The sequence below is a fragment of the Sinohyriopsis cumingii genome, chromosome 1, assembly GCF_028554795.1.
Source record: "Sinohyriopsis cumingii isolate HCF-2022 chromosome 1, ASM2855479v2, whole genome shotgun sequence".
In the NCBI taxonomy this organism is placed as follows: domain Eukaryota; kingdom Metazoa; phylum Mollusca; class Bivalvia; order Unionida; family Unionidae; genus Sinohyriopsis; species Sinohyriopsis cumingii.
In genome coordinates, this window is record NC_142961.1 from 115,638,662 (window position 1) to 115,653,779 (window position 15,118).

General features: G+C 35.6%; 1 protein-coding gene across 3 annotated transcripts in view; it reads left to right on the forward strand.

The window, feature by feature from the left end:
* The window catches only part of LOC149807706 (uncharacterized), a 106,211-nt gene that overhangs the window by 43,504 nt on the left and 47,589 nt on the right, over positions 1-15,118 (forward strand). For all 3 annotated transcript variants that reach the window (XM_089969544.1, XM_089969550.1, XM_089969554.1), the window contains exons 13-18: positions 1,407-1,935; positions 4,438-4,550; positions 6,744-6,802; positions 8,483-8,646; positions 12,364-12,476; positions 14,200-14,258. In XM_089969544.1, the coding sequence (XP_089825670.1) occupies positions 1,407-1,935; positions 4,438-4,550; positions 6,744-6,802; positions 8,483-8,646; positions 12,364-12,476; positions 14,200-14,258 (1,037 nt within the window). The remainder of the gene's footprint in view (positions 1-1,406; positions 1,936-4,437; positions 4,551-6,743; positions 6,803-8,482; positions 8,647-12,363; positions 12,477-14,199; positions 14,259-15,118) is intronic.

Here is a 15,118-nt window from a genome sequence, read left to right on the forward strand (position 1 = left end):
AGACAGGTTCTATAATAAGTGAGATCTGTGCATATTAATGAGCTTGTATTACCATCATGATAGACAGGTTCTATAATGAGTGAGATCTGTGCATACTAATGAGCTTGTATTACCATCATGATTGACAGGTTCTATAATAAGTGAGATCTGTGCATATTAACGAGATACCTGACATTTTATAGTCTGAGCTTGTTACATTTGGTTCAGTTTCTTTTTCACCCTTGTATATACAGTCATGAATCTTAACTGAATCATTGATCTTGGTACTTCACACTACAGGCAAAGTAGGTCATTTTGACCCACTTTTCACACCATTGATTACATTAGTTTAATTTATTTGACATGTATGTTGATCTTGCGGGGAACTATCTGGGCAAAAGTGGGTCACTGTAATCCACTTTTAAGATACCACAGTTGTTTTTTTTACATTTACCTTGGTTACTCTGATCAGTGATAATTACAGCAGTGAAATTTGATTGGTATATCCTTCTTGGAAGGCAGTACATGCCATGGGCAAGTTAGGTTACGGTTTTATCATGAAACAGTATGGATTATTAATCATCGAGGGTACTACTCAATGGCAAAAGGATGTCAGAGGGACATTTTAACATTATTGATTACATTAAGATTTTGCATTTAATTTTCTTGAACACTGTTGTGTGTAGTCATGAAATTTCACGGGTGTACAATAAACTTCCAATTTATGTGTATTTGACATGCCAGTGTCTTGTGTTTACACAAATTAATATTAATACACAAACAGACAAATGCACCCCAAGACACACAACATTCACGTATATAGACACAACGTGCAGCATGTTTAATAAAACAGGAACTGCTGGGTTTTTTTATCTGTTCTACAGGGATGAAGATTCATCCCCCCACCCCCATTGATGGATGGATTCAACTTGTAGGAACGCAATACAAGCATAAATCTGAGTTTACTGTACTAATATACAGATTATTAATCACCTCAGTTCCCTATTGGTAAAGTCGCTGTGCCTTGTAATATTTTGGCTCTAGTGGCTAGGCAGTATTTGAGCTCTCCTGGTGTATTCCATTTTTATGCAAATATGTGAATGTGATTTTCCATTTTAACAATGAATAGCTTGTGTTCTTATAGTACTATATAAGACTGCTCATTGAAATGGTTAGCTGTTAAGTTATGTAAGCCAGGTGATATCTTTTTGTTGGTTTTAATCTGACCATTAAATTGCAAGTCTGACACTTGATCAGCGAGGTTCCATGACTCCTTACGTAAGCCAAGGTGAACAGTATCAGGCCCACTTGGGACTTTTGATCATACCACAGCAGAGGAGGAACACATAACATTTTGTTGAATATTTGTGAAAATGTTTTGGTTTACTATGGTCCTACGTTGACGTGTTAATGTCGTCTGATTGCAGAAGATAATGCATCCAGACATCCATGACATGATGATAGAGAAAGAATTGAGGCACGACACGACTCAAATTGATCATGATACCCTGGAGCAGATTTGTAAAGAGGTTGAGCAGACTGATGGAAGGGCAGAGGTCAAGGTCAAGGACTACAGTTTGGATGATGAGGATGAAGCTGAATACTTGAACCAAGAAGAAGAGGAAGTAATTGAGATTGAAGAGGAGCCACCTAGTTTGAAACGGTCAAGAAAGTCTCGCTTTTCTGACCAAACTGAACAACGTATGGAAAGTGATCCAAAGGATAGATGGAGTAATAAGCAGGAAAATAAGCAGATGCAGATGGATAGAACACCAAAAATGGAAGATAGGTCATCGCCGCAGAAAAAGAGTGCGGTGAAGAGGCCTAGTGGCGATCAGATACAAGAGTGGCCGAAAAATGAAAAAACAGATGAGCTGTTGGCAGCTAGAACGGCAATACTGAATCAGATCCAGAATTTAACAGTCAAGCTTGGTGGTGGAAACCAGAATAGACCAGGTATGTTCTTTTTTTCTTTCTTCAGCTTGTTCAAAGTAAAGGTTGCATGCTCTACTCCATGGTCATCATTGGTATCTCATCATCACATTTATTTCTGTTTTGAAGTTAATTTATTTTGTGTCCTTCAGTGTCATAAATCAAGCTAGTGTATTGATAATCCTAGGGTGTGTAATGTTGATACATGGCACAGGTGTCTTGTTTCACTCTAGACCTAAATAATAATGGAGCTCTGCAGACAATCAATTTTTGGCTGCCATGGGGAACGTTTTGTTGTTGTTGTTGTGGGGTTTAACGCCATTTTTCAGCACGATGGGCTATACATGGCGGCCAGTATTAATGGTGGAGGAAGAACCCGGAAAACCCCGGAAAGAACCACCGACCCACGAGAAGCTACTGGCAAGCTTTCTCACATGCCCACATTGGCTGAATCTTAGACTCGAACCGCCGCAGACAGAGGTGAGATGGCAGTGATCCGTAACGAAGAGCGCTTTAGACCACTCGGCCACTCGGGGCCCCGGGAACGTTTTGAGTCTTGTCACTAATTTTTGAGAATGGATTGTCATAACATCATGGGATTTAACAAAATGTCTGTTAATGGTATCTTGTTGTGCTAAAGGAAAATGATGCCAATCTCATATGGCTGCCACAGCGGTTAATTTGAAAATCTTGTCACTTAAGAATGTCAGAGACAGTTTTACAATTAAGCAGTTTAAAAGAAATGGTTCAATCACGAATTCCAGAAAATGACATTTGAAAGTAGAGCACAAGTCTTTTAGATGTAGTTTGAATGATGACACGTGCACAAAGAGCAAAAAATGCTGAAGTGGATTTTACAATACAGATTGTAGCAAAACAAAAAAGTGATTTTAATAACTGTTCATTAATATTTTTTATTGTTATTTTGTTATTGTTTTTTTTTCAAATACATTCAACATGCTAGACCAGTTTTCTTAAAACAGTAAACAGACTGGTAAAACTTCATGAATTTTTGACTGATAAATTTAATTTCTAATTTCCACATTGTAAATTTTTTTTTTATATCCTGACATCAGGAAATTATTATCTGTCAAATTCAACATATGTGAACAAAACTGACAGTGCAAGATCAAAATTTGACAGTGGGTATTAATGTATTTAATCTGCATTAGTCCAAACAAATTTTTCAACCCTTTCATCACTTTGGACAGGTGTTTCCAGGTATGGGGAAATAAGTCTGTCAAACCTATGGACCGCTTTACCAGTCTGGGGTAGTGTTCTTCCCCAGAGTCATATTACCCGACTACATAATCAGTTAATAATAACATTCTTGGAATGTGCATATTATATTTTGGATCAAGTTCAGCTTGAATACGAACAGAAATATTGAAGAAAGAAGGCAATTTTAAATGTTTTCCGAATGGTGAATTTTTAATCAAAATGGTGGAGTTTGAAGCAAGATGAGAGTAAATTGCCATTTTATGAATTATCAGAGTATTTTTGTAGTTCACTGAAAATGAGATAAAACATTTGGGGAGGCTATATAATCCACTTGTGGGTATCATTGATGATAAAGAGGACTTTGAAGGTTTTGAACTGGAGGAAGTGTGAGCTCCACGTTTTTGTTCGGACGAATTATAACAATAACTGACAGCTTGATGTACTTTCATAGATACTACGATGTTTAAAAGTGACAAAAGCTATAGTGTCTGTACTTGTTTTTTGATAAACTAGGAGGAAATTAGTGGATGATAAAATTTTAATGATACAAACATTGTGGCCATAGCCAGATATTTAGTCTGTCATGGTGTTTAAATTTTTACAAATGATGTAGATCTGCTATCAAATGTATCCACCATTACTGACAATACAAAAAAATTAAATTGCTTCTACTCAAAAACTGGTAAACAGACTTAAACCAAACTTTATGATAAATAGCCATGCAAGAAAACCTTTCATGTTAATACAAATGATGCCAATCTGTTATCAGATTTGACTGCCATTTCAAAACTATAACTTCTGGAAAAACTGCTAAACAGAACTGGACCAAATTAGACACAAAAGCATCGTGGCATAATGGCCCGCTTTCTTGCATAAAGGTTTCAGTCACTTTGGCCTTATATTACTAACACATAAAAAGCCTTTAAACAAGTCCTTCAGAAATAACTAGTTGTCAAAATCACAATTCTCATAGAAAGCTATGTGACAAAAGGCTTCAGGTTTAAACAAATTATGCTGATCTGTCATAGTTTGGCTGCCATTACCCCATCCACCCTCAAAAAAGGAGGACCTAAAAAGGTCTGAGAGTACCTACTAACCATTGTTTCTGAGCCACCAGTCAAGCATTTTGCTTTTAAGTAGCTGTCAACTGGAGAGCAATCTCAGTCCAGCTGTGGCCTCTTTGTTTTTCTAGAGAACAAAACAGATATACCACCTGACCAGTTGCATAGTTGGTTTTTTTTGGTTGTTTTTCTATGTGTATATATGTGTGTGTGTGTATATATACAAGTTTTTGATGAATTTCAGATCAAGGTGGTCAGAAACAAAGTGTGTCTGAGGAAGAGCTGTTTCCGAACTCAAGAGGTTTATACAGTGTCTGTTTCCCAAACAGACCTGATAATAAGCTCAATACAGAAGAGGTATGTTGGAAAGAGTTACGAGCAGTACAGTGTTATATTTGAGTGCAGGACTCTGTCCATTATCTGTCCATTTCCATTACATCATTAAAATACATTGTTGAAAACCAGTTTGGCTTTAAATGCTTATAGTATTGATCTTATATTTTTAGCTACATAACTGAAATAAGATGCGACTTGTTAAACAAAATTCTTGGCTATCAGTTTGAGAACCATTTACATCATCAGTATCTTTGTGCTTATCAATACCATGTATGGAAAGATATTTTTTACTGAAGTTTTTCCAATTTTCACTTTTACATTTTTTGGCTCGCCAGTTGGAAAGGACAAGACTAATTTTGGTATGGCTATGCCTACCAATTGCAACCTGTTATGTATCATGCCTATTTCAGCTGCTGATTTTAACTTGTCAACAACCACCAAACTGATTAAACCAGACTTGGCAGACAGCATCATCATGTGCTGGCCTTTAATGTGAATTCCATTGATTTCAATCTGCCGTCAAATATTACTGTAGTTACAGAAAATTTATAAGCATTTCCATGACTTCTGTGATGTCTCAACAGAATTTGATTAAATCGGATAGTATGCATCCTGGCATGAATACTGGTACTCAAGTTTGTGTACATGATGCTATCAAATATGGTCACTGTTGCTAAAAATAGAAAAATATCTTTATACAACTTCTCAGAAATGGCGGAACAAAATTTCACCAGATTTGACCGAAAATATTTTGTCATCAAAGATGCTCAGTTTAGTTCAGATGATGCTGAATATTTGTTGTACATATATTGTTTTGCTAAAAATAGGAAAATATTAATTTTTAAAATTAAAAGAAAACTTGAAATCACTACTTAAAAACTGGTCTCTAGAATTTTACCAAAATCTGACCAAGTATTATGGCATGATCACCTTTCAGTTTTATACAAATGATATTGATCATCTTAAATCATTTAATTATTTAGACTTCTCTGAAACTGCTCAAGAGAGGCAGTGATGTGAACCATTCTGATTTGGGGCAGAATTCTTTCTATTTTCACCATTATGACCACTTCTGCATGATTTTTATTTTCAGTTTCATATTATTTTATGTGGGCAAACTGCACCTTGTTCATCGAGTCATCTTGAGCAACGAGATACTTGTAATACTTATTGTAAATTTTTTTTTTAAAGTATCACTTGTTTGACAAATAGCAATGAAATGCTGACCACTCAGAAAATCAGCTTAGCACACAGTCAACTGAGAAAGTTCAATAAATTTGTTAAAGTGAAATTAGGTGATTAGGTTGTTATTATGGACTAAAAAATATGCTGTAGATAATGTAAATGGAAAATGCAAGGCATCCGAATTAGGTGAATACCATCCCTTTACAATCTTTTTTCAATGGACTTGCGCTTGTCATGTGGTGGGAAAGATGATTATAAGAAATGTGTTTCACTCAAAACAGTAAGATGTAACGCTTCAAATAATTTGTTGGATGCAAATTTTGAAGTATTCTTATTTTGGAGGCTTAGATTCCAAGTTTTTAAAGCCATCATTCCATTTTCACATCTGTAGGTGTTGCTGTCTCTACATAATTTGCTAAAATTTGACTGCATTATGACATAAATGGCTTTCATATTTGTCAAGCTGTCATTCCATTTTCACATCTGTAAGTGTTGCCATCTCTACAGAATTTGCTAAAATTTGACTGCATTATGACATAAATGGATTTCATGTTTGTCAAGATTATGCTGAATAGCCATCAAATATGGTCAAACTCACTAAAGATGGAAATAAAGAAACAAGTCTCAAACTCCGCTAAACAGAATTGGATCAGTTTTGAAAGTGTCAAACAGATTATGTTGATATGCTTCAAATATGGATGAAAATGCCAACCATTTTCATAACATACACAATCAAACACACTGGAAGAATTTCTGAAGAAAACTTCCTTTTGACTGTCTGATGTCTTGGCTCACAGCCATTGCATAAGGCTGTTCAATATGGGCATGGTGAATGGTCTCAGACCCACTGGGCCTCTTGTTTTCACAAAGATTTAATTGGTACTGCATAAAACAAATTGTACTGACATGCTGTGAAACCATACACCTATTTATGGATTCATGGTCTCAGTTGGACAGAAAACTTTCTTTCAAATCACAATTTTCTGTTGAATGTTCAGAGCAATGACTTCTCTTTATCACTCTTTTCAGCTAGTGAAAAGGAAGTTCTCATGGGCAGGGGAGGTAGCAGAGGTGAAAATAATCCAGAAGTAAGTAATGACAGAATATTAGTTAACAATAACAGTATACCAAGGTGAAAGCAATTTTTTCTTTTTTACTTTCTTCATTTTAAGTGCATTGCATCTATAATGTTAAGCAAAAATGGACAGGCTCAGTACTAGTGGTGAAATTATACACCAGCTGTAACTCAGTAAGATTCGTGATACACTGCCTGTGGCACAATACATTATCGATGCACATATCAGCTTGAGGGTCTTGTAATCCTTAGGAGGTCTGTCAATGATAGAATGGTGCCATTTTAAATGTGTTGACACATTGGTTTTATTTCTAGCTTGTAGATTACAGACGGATATACCCTTTTCATCTGTTATGATGCTATTCTCATCCTTGACAAGGTTTTAAAATACTTCCAAATAGATTGCTTATTAGGTATTATTGATTTTTATTGAGCTGTTTAGGATGTTGCAATGAAAATCTTATCTACAATCAAATCCTTCACATTGTACTACTAGCAGATGCAAAATGTCTGCTTACAATCACAGACACTGAGTGAGAAAAAAAATCATTGACAACACCTCCCCTTCTACAGATTAACAAGGTGACGAAAACTCTTGCAGTCTGGACTCTGCCCTCCCCCCCCCCCCCACCTTCCGGGCTGATTTTTTTGTATTCCTGTCAGTACTAATTACAGATCTCATTGTAAAATGAAACACTTCATACTTGTCCCCTCTGTATGTTTTAAGTACTAAATATATATATATATATATATATATATATATATATATATATATATATATATATATATATATATATATATATATATATTCTTTTGCCCAAAGTTCGTATGATGCTTTGTATCTATTTAGATCAAGTTTAGATGCCAATTCTTTTGTAGTGTCAGGCAGTGAATAAGTTTCAGTTAGTTCATGTTACTAGTTATTGTTTTTCTCTGGATTTCAGCAGCAATAACCATCAGTCAGAATTGAATGCAACAATATTTCACTGTGTGACACACCAGAAATGTACATTTTATATTTGCTACAAGTCGATAAAACGTGAAACAACAGTGAACATTTGCATAAAGTGGTTGGTAAATAATCAGTAAAGTCTTTAAATCATACTTTGGGGGGAAAAATCGGAAATTGTCTTCTTTATGTTAATGTGCGTTTTCTGGCTGAGCATGTTGACAGGATAAAATGATTAGCATGGAGTTTGTGAGGGGGAGATTCTGAAGATTAGAGTAATTTGTTTACGGTAATTTTCATCCTTTATCTGTTCTTCGCCTCCTGTATCAATGTGGGTATCAGTTGGGAAAAAGTATTGATTAATCGTTTCGTCCCCTCGTCCTTAATCATTGCATACTTAAAGAGAAGTAAGAATTTCAAGCATTTGGGGGTAAAACAATTCCTTTTTTTACCAGTCAGTGTAGGCCAGTACATGAATGCTATTGTTCAACTATTCCATTTCTATGTGTGCAGAGGCCCTGGCTTATAAGTGGTCTAAGGTGCTTTCCTTTACAGATCACTAAAATCTCACCTGTCTGCATGGTTTTTAGTCGGGGGTGGATGGGTATTTAATTTGTCATTTCCTTCAGACAATGCATTTTTTTAATTCCATTCTTTGTCATTTCCTCCAGACAATACATTTTTATTATGTTCATGGCTGGATTATACAGGTTTCACTGTTTATAAAATTATTTTCCTTTGTAGATTTATATTTGTGAGGTTCATGGACAAGGTTTCAGCTGTCAGAGCTCTCCAGTTGTTTAAAAATGAGCTGGCTGTTCAAGTTGCAGATGAGAGCAGAAAGGCTAGGGAGGACAGCCACAGAGCTGTTCAAAAAGCAGATGATAAATTATCACCACAAAAGGAAGGTAAAAGTCAGAATACAAAAATAGATCTGTCTTTTTTTATGTGAATCTTTTAAATTTATCTTTACTGTCTTAAGAGAAGTTTATGTTCAATATACATCTGTCAGCACTTGTAAAAGCTGTTAAACCTGGCCTAATACTTCTATATGTATTGAAGAGTTTCCAGGGTCAGAGGTCATTTTGGATAAATTGGTCTTCATTTAGAAGCAATTTTTGTGATTACACAGTGGAATAAAACAGAATTTAAGATTGTTGGCAAACTTTGCAACAGGATTTAATTTTTGAATGTTTTGCGCAACTTTTTACATTCCCTTGAGACATCGAATAAGCCCCAAGTCTTGAAAAGTGCTCTGATATAAGTATTTTTTTTTAAAAAGGGACACATTTAAAATATCTCGAGTTCAGATTGAACCGTCTATGTAGATGTTTCAAAATTAAGTCTCCTGCTATTTTGTGATTTGCACTAAACTAGTTGATTGCTGATCTCATCTGCTACCACTTGTGTGTAAACAATTCTGAACCCAAATGCACCATTTATTATCATGTGATTTTTCTAACTTGAAATACCACATTCATTTTAGATGTACTGGTCTGGTTGGTCCTAAATGAGAATGGTGTGCTCATATATAAAATATGGCTGTCACAGTGGCCATCTTAAAAATCTTGTAGCTACTCCTCAGTGGATGGTCATATCAACATGGGAGTTAAAATGGGGCCGATCTGACACAGTGTTGTTGCCATGACAACCATCATGAAAATGTACTCCACTTGAATTGATGGTCACATCAACATTGGGTTTTCACAGAAAGGATTCTTATGTCTAATCACTGCAAATGAAAATGATGCTGATTTGACTACCAGTATGGCTGACGCTGACAATGTAGAAAATATTGTTGCTGCTTCAAAGGGGTTGGTCATAATGATTGGGTTTTCACTTAAAGACTTGCAATGTTCACTTGGTCCAAAATCAGAATGGTGCTGCTGTGTCATCCAGTATGACTGTCACAATGACCATCTTGAAAATCTTGTCCCTACTGCTAATCATTGGATGGTCAAAAGGATGTGGAGTTTTCACTTCCTATAATGTCTAGTTGGTCCTAAAGAAAACAATGTTGATCTGACTTGGCATTTCTGACATTTCTATTGCTGCTCCTCCAGAAAGGATGGTCATTATCAATATGGTGTTTTTGCTGAAAGATTTTTGTATGTTCTGCTACTTCTCCTGAATGGATCAATATAACATCAAAGGATTTTTACTAAAATACTTTTTATGGTGTGTAGTTGATGCTAAATGAAACTTTTGCCAATTTGATGTCCAGTAAGGCTGCCACCATGGCCATCTTGAAAATCTTGTTATCACTAATCCTTCGGATGGTCATTTTAATATGGGGTTTCCACTTCATTTCCTATGATGTCTGCTTGGTCCTAAAAGAAAAGGGTGCTGTTCCCAAGACTAATGTGGTAGCTAAATTGAAAATCCTGTTGTGGCTCCTACTTCTAAATGGATGGTCATATAAACATGGGCTTTTCACTTAAAGATTTCTTTTGATGCCTTGTTGGTGCTGAAAAAAATGGCATCCAGTATTGCCACCATGGTGGCCATCATTATAAACTTCTTATGGCTACTCCTCCAAAGTAGATGGTCATGTAAACATGGGAGTTTTCACCAACAAACTTATTATGATACCTAGTTGGTCCTAAATGAACATGGTGCCAGTTAGATATCCAATATGGCTATCACAATGTCTGTTGTAGAAGTCTTTTCATTACTCCAGTTGAATGGGTGATCATTATGATGGAGTCCTAAATGATAATGGTGCCAGTCATGCTTCCAATATGGCTATCGTGCTTACTGTCTTAAAAATGTCAGTACTCCCCAGGAATGGATGAAGACCATTATGAATGGGGTTTTCACCAGAACACTTTTAATGATGTTAATTTGGCCTAAATGAAAATGGTTTCAGGTTGCCATCCAGTATGTGTACAGTAGCAGCTAGTGTGATGATCTTGTTATTGTTCACTGTGAGTAACATTCTATTGAGAGGATATGCCGATTTAGAAAGGGTACGTTCTGTGCAAAAGAAGATAGACAGTCTTGCACACAGAAAATGAAAGATGGGTGCAGTTCGTGGGCAAACATTAGGGATGGTGTAAACATTGTGGCGGGGGGCAGGGCATATGCTCTTCTGTACTGGGCATAACATTTTTACCTCGTATTACTTATAACTTATTGCAGGGCATAAAGAGTGTCCTCAGAATATATTGGGTTTTTTTTTAACCTTACAGTTAGTAATATCTAGTATTTTCTTGGAAAATCATTTAAAGCCAGTTAACACAGCTCAGATTTTAAGACACTAAAAATCATTTTTATTTGCAGATATAAGTTTTTGTGGTTTTGTACAAAATTAGTTTTGTTGATATAAAATTGTATGATTTGAAATTCTTCTTTTTAATTCATCGAAGACCAGAATAGGTTATGCAGTGACCTGTCTATTAATTTATCACTACTACTAAACTACTGCTAGACATCACTATAAACTGCCACACTGTAGTCACACAGTGATATGACTGAAAAATTGTTAAAGCAACGTTAAAAATCCTTATCACACACACTATACACTAAACTACTGAGACAGAGAATTACTGTTGAAACTTGATGCACACGTTTATCACAGGGTCGGTTTGGTTCTAAATAAAATTGGTGTCCCTATGACAGCCAGGATATGGGGTAATCTTGAAAATCTTGCTGCTACTCAATAGATGGTTATATGGTTCTGGTCTCATTATTCAGAAGGGCTTTTAGAATGGCCTTTTTGTTGTCCATCCATTTAAACAAGTTGGTCATCACTATTCCTTGGCAACTGCTTCAGGATTGCCATGAAATTTATACATGCATTCATATTATGGTCTGATTGGGTCTCAAATGAAAATGATGCTGCTTAGAGAGCCAGTATGGCCATTATAGTGGCAATCTTGAAAATTGCTGTTATTGCTACGTGAGGATTGATATGGAATTTATAGACTCATTCATATCATGTTTTTGTTGATTGTAAATTAAAATGGTACTGCTTAGTCATCCACTTACCTGATCACATGGGCCCCCGAGTGGCCGAGTGGTCTAAAGCGCTCTTCGTTATGGATCACTGCCATCTCACCTCTGTCTGCGGCGGTTCGAGTCTAGGATTCAGCCAATGTGGGTATGTGAGAAAGCTTGCCAGTAGCTTCTCGTGGGTCGGTGGTTCTTTCCGGGGTTTTCCCGGGTTCTTCCTCCACCATTAATACTGGCCGCCATGTATAGCCTATCGTGTGCTGAAAAATGGCGTTAAACCCCACAACAACAACAACAACCTGATCACATCAATCCCTCCCACTTTGTATTCCAAATGTGAGCATTCTCTTATTGGTTTTGCACAAACTTCAATTGGTGAACATTTAGGATAAGGATGCCTAGACAAGGGGAGGTAATCGGTAAAAGCTCTTGATATATATATATAGATAGATAGACACACACACACATATACATACATACATACACATACCGAGATAGAGAGAACTTTGTTTTGATCTTTCTGGGTAGCACTGGATTCAGGAGGTATCCAAGTTTATTTCCTTAAATGTTGCAAAGTTAATATTCTGAGAGAAACTAATTTACTGCTTTAAAAAAATGTCCTGTCTCTGGCATGGAACATGTATGTTGGTAATTTACATTTTAAATTTCAGATGCAGGCCGTCAGAGACGAAGTAGGTTTGAAGAAGAAATATGGCCAAACAGCCGAGGCTTGTATTGTCTCTGTTTCCCTAATAGACCTGATAATAAGCTCAATACAGAAGAGGTATGTTGAAACGATCTATGGGAATTTTGTGTTACCTCTGACAGTGTAGAAGTCTACATCCCATAATTTGTTTTTGTCCATTACATCATTAGAATTCAGTCTTTGTTGAAATTCAGTTTTGCTGCATATGCTGCATTATTGATATTATTCTGTAGCTATGTAACTCCTCAAGATTCTCAGACATCACCTTACAGAACTTCTTACATGTTTTTGAATTGTATGTTTGTTAAGTAGGACCCTGTAACTAGCCCTCTAAGGCCATTTCTGTTAATTGTGATTGCATATGGTTTTCTTTATATGGTTGAGGTCGTACTGTTCAGTTAGAAATCAAGGAATCAAATATAGACATGCTGCTACAATGCAGACTTCTGGTTATGAAACTTTGTGCCATGAGTCTGTGCATGAAAAAGTGTGAATCGCTAAATTTATGGGTTTCATATTTTGTGGTTTGCTTGAAAAATTCAAATTTGTTGACACAAATACCACACATATGTGCTTTGGGGAATGAGAAAAAATACCTTCATGATGATGCTTATATTCCTTTTAAAACATGTACCAGCATGCATTTGTGAACAAACGGGCTTAATTCCAGTTAGGTTGATTAGGCAAGCTTTTCATTGCTAACATGCACATAAATGTGATGATTAGAATCCAAGAAGTAGTTGACATCCAAGAAGTAGGTGACATTCTTTTGCAATTGTGTACAAGCAAACAAGCTTAATTCTTCTGCTGTAATTGAGATTGCAGTTAGGTTTTTCAGTGTTATTTAAGATCATACTCAAATCATGAAGCTATTTATAAGAAGGGATTAAATGTTCAAGCAAAGTCAGTGATGGCAGATTTAAATTGAGCCATAAATATTTTTGGTCACAGAGCAGGAAATTTGAAGTAAAATTTACTGTTGTAGTTCTCTCTAAACGTCATCGATCCTCTCTGTGTTGACCAGATTTGAATATGACTTGCTGCCACTTAAAGTGCAAAGAAAGCAGTAGCACTTTATAAGGTTTTCAGAGCACTTCATGAGGAACAACTAATATTTCATTCGTACACTATAATTGCTCTTAAATTAATTCATACATTTATAGTAGAACATTGTCTAACAGTAGATAGTGCTTTTTCAATCCATATATAAATATATACTACAAATAAAACAAGTTCACGTTCATATTAAGTACTGCCATACAGTCCTTGAGTTTTAGTCTTGCCTGTACAATCACATTGTGACACATCTTAAAAAAATTGTGGCTGTAGCAGCATTAATGTTAATATTCTTTGTGGAGGTTTTATATTAAAAGTTTTTTAAATTGACCACAGTAAATTGACATCATGGTATATAACTAGGATTCTTCTAATATGCTATTAAACCTGCTACAAATTGAGATGGGAACTTTGATGTAGAACTTAACTCTTCAGATTTGTATGAAGAGACCACGTTCTGTGGAACGCTTGGTTTTTTTTTGTTTTTTTTGTTCTAGAACTGTACAAGTCATAATTATGAAGTCCTTTAGAATTTATTTTCTTTGAAAAAGTATGTAGGGCATTGAGCCATGGGATTATTCCAAGGGAGCCTAAAAATACAAATCTTAGCATGTGGGGGGGGGGGGGTCTGTGCAAAGTTTTTAAAAGTTAAGAAGGGGTCCTCATTATCTGGGAACCAATAACATAGAGCATCATTCTGTGATCTTAAGTATATTTTAAAAAAATCAATGTACCTAATTTGCAGCTGGTGAAAAAGAAGTTCTCATGGGCAGGAGTGGTAGCTGAAGTTAAAATAATCCCAAAGTAAGTAAAGACCAAATCATAATTACATTTCTTACAACTGAAGCTTTTGATTCTACTGGTTAAAATCCACCAGAGTTTATGTGATGTCTTATGTTATGTGTTTAGGCTCGAATAAACAGTAACACAAGGAGGAGTGAAAATAACAAGGTTTGAAAAATATAAGAATTTAATTCCCTGGAAAATTCTGTAAAAATGAAAAAATATGAACTTACAGTTTTAAGAATCAAATCCAAAAATAATCCAAGAATAATCCACGAACACAATTTTTTAAAGTCCTAATAACAAAATGTTCTGATGATTTCAAGTTCGAGTCCCGATGAAAATCCAAGATGGAAGACAATGATGTATGCTGTAATCTGTAGTGTTGAAGTCTACAGTTCTTTGTAGAAACAAGAAATATCACAACTATTTTGGAAATCAGAATAAATTTTTATGAAAATTGTCTTAGTTCAGGAATTTCACATGAGCACACATATTTTCCAGGGAAAAAAGAAACCTTTTGAATCCAAGTAATTTGAAATAACTTCCATTGTAAGAGCCCGACTAATACTGAGAATATCTCTCCAAAACAAGGGTTATATTGTATTCTAAAATGCAAAAAGGGAGTCACGTGATCATGTTCCAGAACCTCGTTGGAATTATGTACTCGTTAAAGATCACGCACACCCAGTGCGGCCCTGATGAAAAACAATTATTTTACTCTTAAGAAATAAAAAATAAAAATATTGTTTACATTTTAAACATGTAGTCCCATCATGACCTCGACATCAACCAATCATTTAAAAATAAAAATAGAACTTATTTACGTGCTTGCTACTAATTTGAATCAGGGTCAGGATCTAGATCAACACCTGATATTT